Here is a 15708-nt window from a genome sequence, read left to right on the forward strand (position 1 = left end):
AGAAAGTAGACGGGGCAGGAGCCGGGCAGGGGTCACACTCCACGGCTGGAGCCGCGGGGCAGTACAGGATTTGGACAAGCTGGGAACCCTGGGCTGGAGGGTCTTCCTGGTGTCCCAACTCAGCCTGGCTTCCCGAAGATTTCCGGCAGGGGATGCTACACGTGTTACCCGCCCCCCTCCCCAGGCCCAGCCCTAACACCACCCCAGCTCCACGCCGGCGCCCCACCAGGACTCACCTGCGAAGGTCGTCGGGTGGGGGCACCCCTCGGCGCAGGTTCACCCACTGCTGAAGCTGGTTCATGGAGCTCTTGCGCTGGGCAATTTTGTCGGGGTCGGCACGCGGGGGGAAGCTCCGCTGGTGTCCCCCACTCTCTGAGTCCTGAGGCGGGAAAGCTGTGCTCCCTGGTCGGCTCGGGGAGCTATATTGCCAGCCGTTGGGCTGGGCGGGCCGATCCCCTCCCCCTGGGACCCTCGGGCCCTCGGGGTAAGGGCTGCCAGGCTCTGAGGCTGGTTCCGGTCCGGTTTGGACGCCATTGGCTTTCACCAGAGGCTCGCTCTTGACTTCGGGCCTCTCGGGTTTCCTCTCGGCCTTCTCGCAGCCCCGGCCGTCACCCTCCCCTCGAGTCTTGGCCTCGGGCTCAGGCCTGGGGAGGCTGTTGTGGGATGGCTGGTGGTGGTGTTTACTAGGTGGGATGTTCTCGGAGCCTGGCTTCTCGTGGCTGCTGGACACCAAGGGAGATGCTGTAAGTGACCCCAGCCCAGCGTGGAGCTGGGCAGGGGGTGGTAGACTGGGAAGGAAAAAGGAGTGGAGAACGGTGGGCAGGAAGGTAGCAATGGAAATGGGAGTCAGTGAATTGCAATTTTGTTTCCTAAATTCCCCCCCTTTTCTTAAAGATTTTATTTATTTGACAGAGAGAGACACAGCGACAGAGGGAACACAAGCAGGGGGAGCGGGAGAGGGAGAAGCAAGCTCCCCACCAAGCAGGGTGCCCGATGCAGGGCTCGATCCCAGGACCCCAGGATCATGACCTGAGCCAAAGGCCGATGCTCAACGACTGAGCTACCCAGGCGCCCCCCCCCCGCCTTTTTTCAAGATTTTATTTATGTATTTGACAGAGAGAGACACAGTGAGAGAGGGAACACAAGCAGAGGGAGTGGGAGAGGGAGAAGCAGGCTTCCTGCTGAGCAGGGAGCCCGATGTAGGGCTCGATCCCAGAAGCCTGGGATCATGACCCAAGCTGAAGGCAGACACTTAACTGAGCCACCCAGGCGCCCCAATCCCCCCATTTTGCTTTCTTGCTCCAGCCTGGACAATCACTATAAAACATAGTCCAATCTTGCCGATGCACAGTTTGCTCGTTTTACCCTCCAGGTCATCTCCATGGGTCACTCTCTGCTCCCTTCTGCTGACCTGCATTGAATCCAGCCACTGACCTCCCCCAGACTTGGTCTCCCCGGCAGTCTGTCTCCACTCCAGCCCCGAAAGCTCCATACACGCCCTACCAAATCTCCATAATGGTGACTGTCCTTGATGTTTCGGCTACAGAAGCTTGTTACAGGTCAGTCCTGTGTCCTGTATAAGTTCCTTAACTTCAGCGAGCCTTGGGCTCCTTGTTGGCAGGATGGGTGTACCAGTCTCTCCCCTCGCAGGACCGTGAGCTTAAACGTGGCAGGCGCCAGGCACCAAAGCTGTTGCCTCAAACATCCTCGGCACAGAAACATGCTAGTTCCCGTCTCCAGAACAAGCTTCTTCCAGGACTGACTCTGTCAGAATGTAAGCTCCACGAGGCAGGAGCGTGTAGACTTGTCTTCCCTTGTTTCCCTAGCACCCGATCCGGTGCCTGACACATACCTACTTACAGTAAATATTTACGAACTGAATGAGTGAACTTCTGGAAGTACGCCCCTCCGCTGACGTGAAGATGGAGTGACTATGTTTTCCCTGTGGCTTCCCAAACCCAACATATTCAAGCATCCTTGTTGCGACATTCCCTGTGTTAAACACTTCTAAGACACTAAAATAGACTTGGAGTCTATCTATACTGTAAAACCTCCTTCTTTTGGATCCCTGTTAACATCTACCTCAGGACTCCACATACTGAGTGAAGACAGGCCCCGAGGCTGCAGGGGGCAGCGGGTGGGGACGGGGATGGGGCCAACATGGGCTGAGTGCTCCCTGCACATCCAGATTTCACAGCCACCCTGTGAGGGAGGATTCTAACTGCTGTCTTCAAGGAGAGGAAATTCAGGTTGAGAGAGGTTAAGTAACTCACACTGATGTCACAGTGTGGGCAAGGGGCTAAGTGGGGATTCGAACCCGAGTCCACCCTCCTCCAGAAGTCATGGGTTTAATGTGCACAGCCAAGAATAAACGAGTGAATGACCCTGGTCTTTGGCTCCTGGCCAGGCCCCGAGGGAATCTGACTTCTCTCTTGGCCTCTACCAGCCCAGAGAGAAGAGGTAGACTCAATCAGGGGAAGAGAGACCCCAGGCCTCGAAATCACTTAGCCAGGCACCCTGCTGGGAGGCAAGGAGTGGTTCATATGTCCTCAGAGGTTCGAGCCAGCACTGGGCTCAGGAGGTCATAGACTGGGGTGCTTCCTCACTCCTCTTTCTTTGGCACTCACCACGCCCATGCCCAGTGCCCTGGAACTCACCTGTGACGCACAGCTTGGGGCACCGACTTCTGGGCTGGGGGGATCTGTACTCGGGCAGCCTCCCCCATGGCCTGGATCCAGGCCTCCTGCTCCTCGGGGCTCTCGGCACTGAAGAAGTATGTGCGGACCCCGGCGTGCTCGGCCTGTGGGGAGAGGCAGTTCGTGGAACTGGCCCCGGCCTCATCCACCCAGCACGTAGTCACCTGTAGGGAGAAGACAGCCACATCCACAGAACAGGTGGTCAGGCAGGCCATTTCCTTGGTCTGTAGCTCTTCCCCCCACCCCCTGCAGCTCAGGAGCAAGGTGAGGAGGATAGCCCCCCGCTATGCCAAGTGTTCTAGCTGGGGCATATGGGCTAGCTCTCTGCATACCACCCAGCGGCCCAGGAGCCAGGGAAGCTTACCTGCCCCACCTAAGGTGATTATAAACAGGAAGGACAATTACCACGCCCACTCTCCCATCGAATTCCAACTTTGATTTGAAGGGCAATTATTATCTGATGTCTGGGAGAGATGTCTCCCCACCCCGCCCCCAAGCCCATGCCAGTCCTGGCCCCAGCTTGGCCTCTGAGGAGCTGGTACAGAGAGACAGCCAGGCCTCCACCTCCCTGCGCATGCAAGGGGCATGCGCTGCCAGTTAGAGCACGCTACCTAGTTGGCGGCCGCGAGCAGGTGCGGCAGGCGGGAACCCAGAAGGGAGCTCCTGTCCAGAGGAGGGGTCCTCACGCAGTCAGAAGGAGGAGAAGCAGAGAACAGGTCAACCAGACACCAGAGGGAGAGACAGAAGATGATGTGGCAGGAATATTGAGGAGCAGAGGGAAGTGGGGGGCTAGTTAGATTATCTCCTTCTACTCGCTATTGCAGCCATGGGGACGACAGCACATGGTGATGCCCAGGATGGCCCGCCAAGGGTGGGGAGTGCAGAGCTTGCCCCAAGGCAACTGGGGCTGTTGGCGGAGAGGATTCAGGGCATCCCAGTGCTGATTCTAGCTCTGTTCCCAACAAGCTCTGCAGCTGCATATGACTTGGGTTTTTGTTCTGGCCTGAAGGGATGCATCTGTCTAATGGGGAGGGATCTTCCTGGTGAAGGTCAAAGTTCTTAGGACACAAGGGAAAAATGCTCCGGAGCTGAATTCTTTCTGGGACCTCAGCATACTCCCCGGGTGAGACCTTCAATCTCGCAGAAAAAGCAGGTAGCCTGGTTTACCCCACTCAACATAAGAAATCCAAGTGATTAATGGTCTCAGATGTGAACCTCTCTTTGGTCTCTGACCCCTTGAGTGTGAAATCATGGGTCTCTCAGGCTTGGAAGGAGAGAAGACGGGGCTCTCCTGACCAAGCCCCAGGGCTCTCGGAAGCAGCAGTGTCAAATCCACACTCTCCAAATGCTTTCCTGGCTGGACCTTCACTCCTCTGTACCACCCTTCCCCGGCACACGATTCCTTTCTGACGGGAGTCATTACCCAGTGACATGTCCTACTTCCTCTGAATGCTGCCCATTCCCACCCTCCAGCAGGGGGCCCAGCTTGTGGGCAGAGGCAGGGAGGTGCTTCCAGCCAGCAAAGCTGTAAGGAGGCACCTGGATACGGAGAGCAGGGGACCTGGCGAGCTCTCCAGTGTGGAGGACATAGGGTTGTTGTAGAGAAGAGGGAGACAGGCGGGACTGGTGGGTGAGACGTGGCGCTGGTAGGAGTGGGCAGCAAGTGAATTAATTTGCTAGTGAGCACCCTGTGCATGCAGAGCTCTGCTCTGGGCACCAATCACAGCAAAACAGACATGCTCTCTGCACTTGAAGAGCTCACGGTCAAGCTAGAGGACAAAACATGCCCACAGGGAGACAAGGGGAGAGCAAAGGCACAGGAGCATACTGCTTGCAACAGAGGAAGGGGGAGGGGCTGGGGATAAACAGGGCAGCTGACGGGCAGCCGGAGGGGACACCGGCCTGGCACCATGGAGGTGGGCCACAGACCGAGGGAGGTACCCCAGTGCGGTGAAGTCCACTGAGCCCCCATGCGGCTGGGTTAGGAAGAGGTTAAGGCACTCAGCAGCAGGCTGGGCAGGACTAGTGCCCAGCTCATTATTAGCCATCCAAGAGTTTCACTTGGTGGCCGTAACAGGACAAGCCTCCCATCTGTCTCTGCTCCCCTCCCTTCCCTGGGGAAGGGTCACTGAATAGCCACAATCGGAACCCTTTGTGGGCCACTGAGCACAGCCCTCAGCGTTGGGTTTTAAAGAGGCAGTGCGCTCCTTGGGAAGGAGGAGAGGGGCAGCGGGGCACAGAGAGCTGGGGCTGACGGCGGCGGGTGTGTGTGTGTGTGTGTGTGTGTGTGTGTGTGTGTGTGTGTGTGTGTGTGTGTGTGTCTGCGTGTGTCTGCGTGTGTCTGTGTCTGTGTCTTTGTGTGTGTGTGTCAGTCACTCGGGATGCTCCCCGAATGCCTGCTGCTGGCCCAGCTCCGAGCTGGAGTGTGGATGTGTCTGTGCACAGGTCTAGAGGGTGAGACAGGCTGTGTGGCGGTGTGGGCGAGAATGTGTACGGTAGGACTGTCTGTTGTTGGTTAAACAACCTGTTTCTACTTCCCCAGCTAGAACCCGGCTCCCTAGAGCTAGAGTTTTAGTAATTGTTCATTCTGTTCACACCTCTGGCAGACAGGACCCTAGGAGGCTAGGAACTAATTATGTGCCAAAGAAGCCCCTCCTTGTTCCCCGGAGCAGCACCTGTGTATCCTGCCCCCCCCACCCCCACTCTTTTCCACAGTCAGGTGACCAGAGTCTGAAGGACAGGAAGAGGCAGAGTCTCTGAGGTCCCACAGGCTCAGATACTGATCTGGCGTTACCTGCAGTTCCTATCATCATCCTACACCATAGCTTTTGATTTTCAGGGACCTGGACAGCCATTCTCAACTAGGGGAAGGGAGGGCTTTGTGCTGAGAAAATGCATAGCCGGTATATCATTTTCTATTTGGAAATAAAAAGAAGCCTCTGGTCTTGGCATCATAAAATACAAAAAGGGCATGGGATTTTTATTGTTTTTAATGGGTCATGAATTTTTAAACGTAGAAAAACACCAGCTTGCAATGAGCCAGTTGCAAGCACATCTTTGATGGGTGGATTCCCCGGGGGGTTCCAAGGGGGGGGGGGACACTGAGCAGGCGCGTGAGGCCCATCTTCCCGTGCTCCCAAACTACGGTCTGCGTGAAGTCCGTCTTTCTCGACTGTAATCAAACTCAACTCCTAATTTTCTCTAGAGATTGAAATTTGAGTAGGTTTGACTGGGGGTCTAGTTCCCTGGGCCCAATGTAGGGAGGACTGCTTTCTAGAAGGGTTGTCAGAACCCCACCAGCCCACAGCCCCTGCCTCTGCTGCCAGGCCACTGGGTGGAGAGCTCATGGGTTCAGGACGTACTTCTCCCCCCAGGAAAAACTGGGGTACCACTGAGGCCCATCTCTCCCAGCCCAACCTGAGGAGAACCACCCGGCTGACTCCCAAGATAAGAGGAGGTGGTCTCGATAGAGCCGGGACTGACTCCAGCGGCCACTGCCTTCTCCCTCCCTCCACCACCACTGGGGACTCCTTGGGGAGGTGGCTCAGGACCCTTCTCCACTCCTTCATGCTCTAGAAGAGCAGGCCTCCCTTCCACACCTGACCTGGGAGAGGAAGGGCCAACTGACCTTAAAGGTGTGTTTTCGGCTGATGTTGTCCGAAGGCTGCACTGCGGCCACCCGGAAGCTCAGGAGGGGGATGCTGCCCAGGATGCTCTCCTCCTTCTCATCTGTTGGGTAGAGGCACAGGTGAGATGCGCATGCCTGCTGAGTGCGTGTGCACAGAGAGGGGTGGAGTCTATCAGCCCTACAATGATGAACAGCAATATGCCCATGTGGCTCATCTACCACTGGTCAGACCCCGAGGGCCACCACCCTCCAGCACACAGGCTGTGCTCTGCACAACACGGAGAGGCACACTCCCTGCAGACACTGTTCTAGATGCTGGGACTGTAGAGGCAGATGGGAGAGAAGTGCCACCCACCTTCAGGGAGCTTACCTTCTGGGATGCAGGTAGACAAATAAGGAACAGCTAATGTGATGGAGGGTTTGCTATTCATCAGGTACTGTTCTAAGTTAAATGACTTAATGGATTTAACCCTACCCACGATCCAATGAATAGGTACTGCGATTACCCCATTTTATGGGTAAGGAGGTGGAGACACAGAGAGGTTAAGTAATTTGTCCAACGCTACTGAAGTAGAGAGTGGTGGATTGGTCTTTGGACCCAAGAAGTCTGACTCCCAAGCAAGCATTTTTTTTTTAAACTCCACCCCCACCGTGGGGCTCAAACTCACAACCCCAAGATCAAGAGTCTCATGCTAAGCCAGGCAGGCGCCCCTCCCAAGCAAGCATTCTTTTTTTAAAGATTTTATTTATTTATTTAAGAGAGAGAATGAGAGAGAGAGAGCACATGAGAGGGGGGAGGGTCAGAGGGAGAAGCAGACTCCCTGCCGAGCAGGGAGCCCGATGCGGGACTCGATCCAGGGACTCCAGGATCATGACCTGAGCCGAAGGCAGTCGCTTAACCAACTGAGCCACCCAGGCGCCCCCAAGCAAGCATTCTTAACCACTCTCCTATCTATAGAGCCTCCCCAAGCAAGACAATTCCAGCGGGGATACATGTAATGGGATAATAATGGGATTGGGCATGGCAGAGCAGTCCCATCTTCGGCTCTGGCTCTTCTGGGTAACTGTTTCTAAGGTTCTCCCAGGCACCAGCAGCTTGCTCTGTCCTCTCCTGACAGGTGTCGGTCTTCCCCTTTATGGCCCCGTGTCTCCACAGGCAGACACACATCTGCAGAACCCCTTGGCCCTCTGGTCCCTGCATCAGGCTAACAACCAGGCTTCTAAGTAATCCATCCTGGATCTCCAAAGGAGCCTGATGGATGAGCTAGTCGGTCCCCCAGCTGTCGGCAGGAGCCTCAAAAGGTGGGGGTGTTCTGTGGAATAGGTAGGGGGGCAACTCCCCACTTCCCTGGGATAGCTCTTTGTTCCCGAGGCTAGAAACCCTGGAAAACCCTCCATTAGGTGTCAGAAGGAGTCTCGGGGATTATAGAGTCATGAGCTCCCCTTCTTTGCTTCGTCATCACTCACACAAGATACTTGGCTTAAGGTCCAGCTTCCTCTGCAGAGTCAGCATGGCACCCAGAGGAAGGGTGAAGCCAAAGGATCAGGAGGAGCCCGGGGCTGGGGACCCAGGGCTTCTTCAGGAAAGCGGAGGTTGCCAACCTCTAGAGGCAATGGCCTTCTGCCTGGCAGTGTCCGGGCCAGTGTTTACAGGGGCACTTGAGAGCATCTCTCAGTGGATGGTGGCCCTCATCACAGTGCCCTTTGAGTTCACAACTTTTCAGTTTCTCCCCTCCGGCCAGTCCCACAGTCTCTCCTCTGCAGAGATCCTGGCTTTCCTTCAGCTTCGTTCAGACTCTGGCTCCAGCCAGCCCTGGGTCCCAGAGGCCCAGCAGCAGGGGCCACGCCCCGGGCAGATTCTTCTCCCCCAGTCTTGGGGTTTTTTCTGTGGCTGGACCCTGTCCCTGCAGCCCCTTCCTGATTTCTCTTTTTGGGGCCCAGGTGGCAGCGACTCAGGGCACAGGGACAGCAGTACTCTGGAGGGGTCACTAGGTATAACCTTTGTTTGTGGAAGTTAATGATTCACTGAATTGCTCCCAGGAGGCCCAGGGAAGTCAGGGCCCTGCCATTCCCAGGGCCTGGAGGAAAGGAATCAGCCTCTCCTGCCCCAGAACCATTTTACCCTTCTCTTCCTGTGGCCCCGCAGCAGCGTGACAGGGGCCCTGTCCTCAAGCCTCACTAGCTCCCTCAGGACCTGCCTGACACAACACTGCTGTACATTTATTTTAAAAATAACTTCCCAGGGCGCCTGGGTGGCTCAGTTGGTTAAGCAACTGCCTTCGGCTCAGGTCATGATCCTGGAGTCCCGGGATCGAGTCCTGCATCGGGCTCCCTGCTCGGCGGGGGGTCTGCTTCTCCCTCTGACCCTCTCCCCTCTATCTCTCATTCTCTCTCTCTCTCAAATAAATAAATAAAATCTTTAAAATAAATAAATAAATAAAAATAAAAATAACTTCCCAGAGGCTGCCTCACCAAAGTTATTAGGTCTCTCTCTCTCTCTCTTTTTTGGTTGAGCGGCTTGGGAGTGAGTGTTGGGGTGCACACAGATGGTGGAAGCTGGGGATATTCACTTACTCGACACTGATTGAGCATCTACCGTGTGCCACGCGCTGTTTTAGGCGCTGTGACTACCGCCGTGAACGAAACCGAGATTTCTGCCTCCGTAGATTCGGCTCGGACACTCCAGGGGGAGGCAGATCAACACACAAGCTCCGACTGGAAGGGCAGCTGCTAGTAGTGACTAGGGGCCTTCCTCCTCTTCCTCCTCTTCCTCCTCCTCCTAGCCCATCCCCCACTCCAGGACTTCACTCTTTGCCCACCGTGTCCCCCAGCAGCACCCAGAACTCTGCCTGAAACCTGGAGGGCGCACCGTAAACACTGTTGAATGTGAAGTGAGTGACCACGTGAGCAAGCGGGCTCTGTCTTTATCCCACTGTCACACCCCACGGGTGCCCGAGGCTATGGGGCAGATTTGCACCCCCACCCCCACCCCCACCAATGTCCACCAACCAACGTCCACACGAAGCAGAGCCCGGTGGTATGGCAGAATGAGAAAGAGCGGTGGGCCCTGCCTTCCTGCGGCCTCGGCCAGCCCCAGGAGAATAGGCAAGCTCACCTTTGTAGTAGAAGAGACAGCGATCCACCAGGACGAACCAGCGCTTGTTCCATTGCTTAACCCCGGAGCTGGCCTGCGGGACACGTGGGCACAGAGGGGAGGGACTGTGAGCTGGGCATGAGAGGGAGGATGCAGGGGAAGGAGCGTGGCACTAATTACAAGGCCATCCTGCCTCTGCAGCCAGTAAGTCGCAGCCAACCCCCTGGGGACCTCAGAGGCAGGAAAGTGACATGAGATAATTGTCTGTCACCTTCCAGTTCTGTCATCCCAGGCCTCAGTGTCTCTCCCAGGGAAGATAAAAGGGGTGAGAGGTGAGCCAGGATGAGTGGGCAGAGGGTGGGCAGGGAGGGTGGTGAGGTCAAACTGGGAAGACTTAGTGGACCCCGGGACTAAGGACACCCCCCTTCCTTCACAGCAAGACGACCTCCTGAGAACGAGCCAGTGGGTCGCTCTGATGGGGTTAGCGACCCAGCATCTTTCTGTCATTCCATCTGCCCATTAGGAGACCTGACTGGGTTCCCAAATGTGACACTATTTTTTCTGTGTGACTTTGGGAAGATATTCAACTTCTCTGAGTCTTCATGAAATTAGGAGATTCATTCACAGAGATATAACATACCAAAAATAGGTCACGGGAGGACATACCAAAACATGCAGGGACTATTACTGTAACTACAGAGGAAGCAGAGCAATGAGGAGAAAGTGGAGGTCCTGGTGGGCAGACTGCAGGGGAGGCCTCACCTGTTTGAAGAGCCAGCCCGCCTTGGTGACAGGTGCATTGAGATTACGCTTCATGGAGTGTGAGCGCTTCCCAAAGGCGATGGCCTTGCGGGATGTTCGAGTTGCCTGGGGAGGCAGACACAGAAACCCTCCTGACTTTCTTCCTCTCCTCCCCTCCGCTCTTTCTGCAGTGGGAGCGACCCTTGCTGGGAGCTGTAGCTCTCTCCGTGCTTGGGGTGTCCTCACCCTAAGAGGACCAGGTGTGACTCCTGGATCTGCTCCTAACTCAAGGGCGCAGCTTTCCAATTCTTGGACTCTTTTTCTTATCTCTAAAATGGGGCTCAAAATAATAGTCTGACCTGTCTCACAGCGGTGTGGATTTTGTTGTTGTTGTTTTAAGGAGAAAATAAGAATTCTCATTTCACTCCTGGGCTATCTTTCTTCGACTGTCCTGACTCCCCTCCTCTTTCATAATGCTTTCTGGAACCCACTCAAATGCCAGTAAATTCCCTACATCATCATCCTCTTGGAGTCCTGCTCACTCTCGAATGTCCAACATAGCACAGAGCAGGGAGGACATGCAAGGGTTCTCCTGGCTCCTTATTGCCACGTGGACACTGCCATCCTCCCACATTCTGGCAATAATCTCTCTGGAAGCACCCCTGGTCTTCCACTGTTCAGCCCTTCTCATCACTGTCAGCTTCTAGATCATTCCTTCAGAGTCTTAGAATTCCGGTATCAATCATCCTCTTTATTCTAAGTCTGGCCATCCCTGTGGCACTGTACTTGATGAGGACCGATCCAGTGCCCTAACCTTATAGTACCGTGATAGCCTCAATCCCAAAATCATTCACTGCTACCCTGGCGCTCACTCCCACAGCTGCACCTGCGACCTGGCCGGCCCCACGCCCCTCCACCACTAACATCTTCAATTCTGGTGTTCCCATTTCCTGACGCCGTCCCCTCCTTTGGGCTTTCTCACTCCATTACTCAACACCCCCAGCTTTTCTACTCCACTGGAATCCCCAGCTCCTTAGTCCTTCCCTTTTTTTCTGGACCCGTCAGCCACGTCCTGGTTGTGGTTATTTCCCTACGAAGCCCAGGCTCCACGCTGGGGTAGGTCAGCTGCACTCTCAAACACCCCATCCGTTGTCAGAGCTGGAGCCTCTCTAAAACTCAGAATCCCAGAGCAATCAAATTATCTGCACTCATGGCCAGATTATGGTTTATGATTAGAGATCTGCCGGACGAAGAGCACACTGCAGTATGGATGAGGCCACCGCAGAGCCCCTGTCCCCCCCAGTCCCCAACCTCAGCCTGGCCCAGCCCCCTCATGCCACTCCCTGCCCTCCCCCTCCCCCAAGCCCTGCAAGCTCCCCCACACCCTCCCCGCAGTGGACCCAGCTCCACTCCACAGAGATGATCCAGGTTATCAGACATGCACTTCCTCAATTTCACACCCTTTTACCTAGAAAATTACTGTCCTTACCACTGTCGCCTCTTTCTCTCCAGTGTCATCCTCCTTTTCAAGGCTAACACGTTCCACCTACCATTTCCTGAGACTTTTGCTCCATGGATAATCTCTTCTCAAATCTGTCTTCAACCTTTCCTTCTCCACTAGCTGCTTCTCCTGAGCAAACATGCTCAGTTCTCTCCATCTTAAAGCATCAGTCTGTCTCTGTCTGTCTGTCGGTCTCTCCCCCTCACCAGCTCTCCCTCGCTCTCACGCAGCCACACCCACCGGAACTGCTCCCCCCACCCTACATCCCCTGCCATCCCCTGCCAGCCCTCAGGTAACACCTTCCCCCTTCTCCCTCCCTTCCTCCACAGGAATAGGCTCCTGGGAAGAGTCCTGAGGTTGCTCCTCACATTTACTCCTAACCCCCCTCCACCTCTTTCCTGAGGTGGCAATTGCAATGTCATTGAATTAAAGCTGCTCAGTCCTTGGCCATTTTAATACACTGGATAACACTGACCTTTCTGTCCTTCCTGAAACTCTTCTTTTAGAAACTCTTCTTTCCTCCATCTGTGGCCGCTCCTTCTCAAGCTCCACCTTTACTCTCTTGGTGGACCTCAACCAGACTTCAAATTCTTGTTTTTCTGGTTCTTCATTGTCTGTGTAGCTCATCTATAGCCATTGCCTCAGCTACCAGCAGTATGCTGAAAATTCTCTAATCCATATCTAAGAGCTGTCTCCTAGCCTCAGCCCATTTTATAACTGGTTGTCCAACCAGGACTAAATAAGTGCAAAGCCAGACTCATCCTCTTTCTAACCAAGCCTGATGCTCTGTATTTCTCACCTGGCGCATGGTACTCCAATCCACCCGGTTGCCCAGACCTGAACTCTGAACTGCCTCACACAGTTCCCTCCTTCCTCTGCTCCTGATACAACATTTGCGCAGGGCAGATGGGTCCATGTTCCTAATGGGTCTCGGATCTGTTCTTTCCTCTCAGGCCATCATCTCTTCTTGCTGTGCACCCTCTACCACGAAGTAAGGTTACCTTTCTAAAACACAGTGCCATCACGATGCTCTCTTAACATTTCTTACTACCTCTCATCACTTAGAAGGGAATTCAGTTCCTTAGCACGGCACACAAGGACAAGTCTGTAAGGTTTGCCGGGCCCACGCTCCTGCCTTCTGCCCCTCTACCAGACAGGTCCCTCGCCAAACTCCTGGTGGTTCTCTGCCATGCCCCTGCCTTTGCTCACCTTGCTCTCCCATAGGAGATGTGGGGAGCCCCATCTCCCTTGTCCCATGACAAGTCCCAACTCATCCTTTATGCCCAGGGCAGGCCCCCCAATTCCACAAAATCTCCCGGACCCCCTGGTGCCGTGAGCTGTCCCTCTTCTCTGTCCATTTGTGTGGTCTACAGTTTGTCACACTGCAATGGGGCAGTTGGCCTTCCAACTCCTTCTCCAGACTCTGAGCTCTTTGTAGGGAGGAAGTTGAGTCTTGTTGGTCTGTTCATCACCAGAGCCCAGCAAGGTATCTGTCTACAATAAGCACTTAGTACATACTTGCAGAAAGAAGGAAAGAAGAAATTGGGCTTTATTGTAAAGCACACCCCAAACCGGGGAATACAATTATTTTCTAAACTTTACTAGTAAAAATCCACATATAAAGGCTGAGAAGAGGCACCTGTGGAAGTCACCCACCATCCGAAGAATAAGCAACTCCCCAAATCCTTCCCTTCCTCCTCAGTCGGTCATCTGCCACAGCTTCACCTCCGCTCTGCAGGCTAGAAGCTGCTCCCACAGCTCACCCCTCCATGCCCTCACCCCCTTAGCTTTCTGCCACGGCTTCCCCCTGCCATTAGCCCCACCTTAGGCTAATCCAACCATCTACCTTCCCTGCTTTACCAGCTAGTCTGGGAGCGGCGCTGGAGGAAAACCACACGCATCTGTGGACTGGAGCCACTCAGAGTCAAGTCTATGACCTCAGATGACCCTTCGACGTTATCACGCAATATTTCACATTCCCCTTGTTGATCTCTGGTCCTGTTCTCCAAACCCTGGGCATATTCTCAAGCCCCAATGCCTCTCTAGCCACCCCACTCCTCTTTGCAGAAAACCCTACCTCCTACTTCCCTGAAGAAGTTGAGGACATCAGATGGGAATGTCTTTAACTTCCTAGACCTGCACCTCCAAGCTTCACATACCGTTTTTTCTGCAGCTCAGGGGGCGTACCCCTTCTCTATGCAGGCTAACAGCACCTCTGCATCTGACTTCTCCTGTCTCCATGGAAATGAGACTCACAGCTGTCCCCTTCCTCCTGAACCTATCTACTGGGCCATCTCCCTCCCGCTCGCACATCTTAAAGCAAAATGAAATGGACCACGAAGACCTCCGGCCATCTTGCATATCGTCTAGCTTCGGTCCCCTGTCCCACATTCCCCCTCACGATCAAGTTTCTTTACAAATATATATTTTTCAATATTACAAATATTTCAGAAAAGTAGAGAATAAATCACCACCATGTGCTGGGTGTTTTCCCCTGATAAAACATGACAAATAGAGCTGAAACTCCCCTTGAGCCACTCTTCAATCTCATTTCTTCCTTCCTAGAGGCAACCGCTGACCCAGAACTAGTCTGCCTGTCCATGGTTACATGGTCGTACCACAAATTTACCTGTGCATACATCGTATCACTTTCATGTAAGCTATTTCACATAAATGATATCACATCTTTCATATTCTGCAGCTTGCTTCTTACTCAACATTACATATTCAAGATTTATCCTTGTTAATACATATAGCTCTAGTCCAGTTTAATTTTTGGAGAGCGCTCCATTGTATGACTATACCACCGCTTACTGTCTAGCTTCTTAGAAGACTAGTCCCTACTCGTCATCGTCTCTCCGTCTCCCCTCCCATCTCCTCTTTAGCCCTCTCCGGCTTGCCTTCTGCCCTCATCCCACCACTGGTCAGGGTCTCCAGTGTTAAACCCAGGGACACATTCAGCCCTTATCTTACTTGACCTCTATGCCACATTCTTCTCTGGATTACTTCTTCCTCCTGAGGCACTCCTTCCTTTCTGAGCTCTTGATTGCCATATCCCTTATGAATTATTCCTCTTTTGCTGTCCCCCTAGATCAGTGGTTCTCCATGGGCGGGGAGGGGGCAGTTTTGCCCCACAGGGGACATTGAACAATGTTTAGAGACACTGGTTGTCACAGGGCGGGTGCTAACTGGCATCTAATGGGTAAAGGCAGAGGATACTGCTCAACATCCTACAGTGAAAGGACAGTCCCACATCACAAAGAACTACCTGGCCCCAAATGCTAATAGTGCCGAGGTTGAGAAGCCCTGGTCTAGAGATCAGTCTTCTACAAGGTTCTGGTCTGACCCTTCTTCCCTTCCCACTCTCCACTCCTCTTGCCTCACCTCACCTGCTCTGTGGAGCCTGTGAAGACAACTGGACAGGCTCATGTGTTTCCTAGGATTCCTGCCTGACAGCTGGCCTTGGGGGCTAGACTTACCCGGACGCTGGGCCGCTCTGGGGGGACCTCGGACACCATGTTGTGGTTGGATACGTCACTGTTGGTGATAGCCGGGCGTTTTCCACCTGCTTTATTGGACATGTCCAAAGACGATCTGATTTCAGGTTGACCAAAAGAGAAGAAAGAGACTAGTCAAAACACAAGAAGAATGGAAAAGCCCCATCCGTATTCCCCACCCTGCCACCCACCGAGATCACTTCAGCTGCTCCCTCTGCTCTTCTGAGAGCACATGCCAGTAATCTTGAACAGTCTCCTCTTTCTTTCCTGTAAATTTATTTTAAAAACCTAGACCTTAGGACTCTGGAACTCCTTTTCCTTCTAACTGAAAAGACACAATGGCTCGGTGGACTATGGGAGTCATTTAATTTTTTTTTTTCCTTTCTTTCTTGCACTGAGCCAAGATCCACAGCGAGAGGAATTTGCATTTGGCTCTCAGGATTCTATCAGCTTCCCTCAGCATTTCCCTCAAAGGCCCCTGGGGGATAGGCCCACCTCAGACCTGTCTCTCTCCTCCAGCGCAACCTGTGGGAGGCACCAGCCTGAGATCT

The 15708-nt window shown here is 53.9% G+C and overlaps 1 protein-coding gene across 18 annotated transcripts in view; it reads right to left on the reverse strand.

The window, feature by feature from the left end:
• PLEKHA6 (pleckstrin homology domain containing A6) overlaps positions 1–15708 on the reverse strand; it is a 139502-nt gene that overhangs the window by 28732 nt on the left and 95062 nt on the right. For 13 of the 18 annotated variants that reach the window (XM_081825041.1, XM_081825040.1, XM_081825049.1 and 10 more), the window contains 6 exons: positions 15140–15254; positions 10181–10285; positions 9440–9512; positions 6325–6425; positions 2658–2860; positions 237–722 (listed from right to left, as the gene is read on the reverse strand). In XM_081825041.1, coding sequence (XP_081681167.1) covers positions 237–722; positions 2658–2860; positions 6325–6425; positions 9440–9512; positions 10181–10285; positions 15140–15254 — 1083 coding nt within the window. The remainder of the gene's footprint in view (positions 1–236; positions 723–2657; positions 2861–6324; positions 6426–9439; positions 9513–10180; positions 10286–15139; positions 15255–15708) is intronic. The other 5 variants (XM_081825055.1, XM_081825044.1, XM_081825054.1 and 2 more) reach the window with 3 other exon arrangements.

Source organism: Leptonychotes weddellii, chromosome 6 (assembly GCF_054177405.1).
Source record: "Leptonychotes weddellii isolate Sample4059 chromosome 6, ASM5417740v2, whole genome shotgun sequence".
NCBI lineage: Eukaryota > Metazoa > Chordata > Mammalia > Carnivora > Phocidae > Leptonychotes > Leptonychotes weddellii.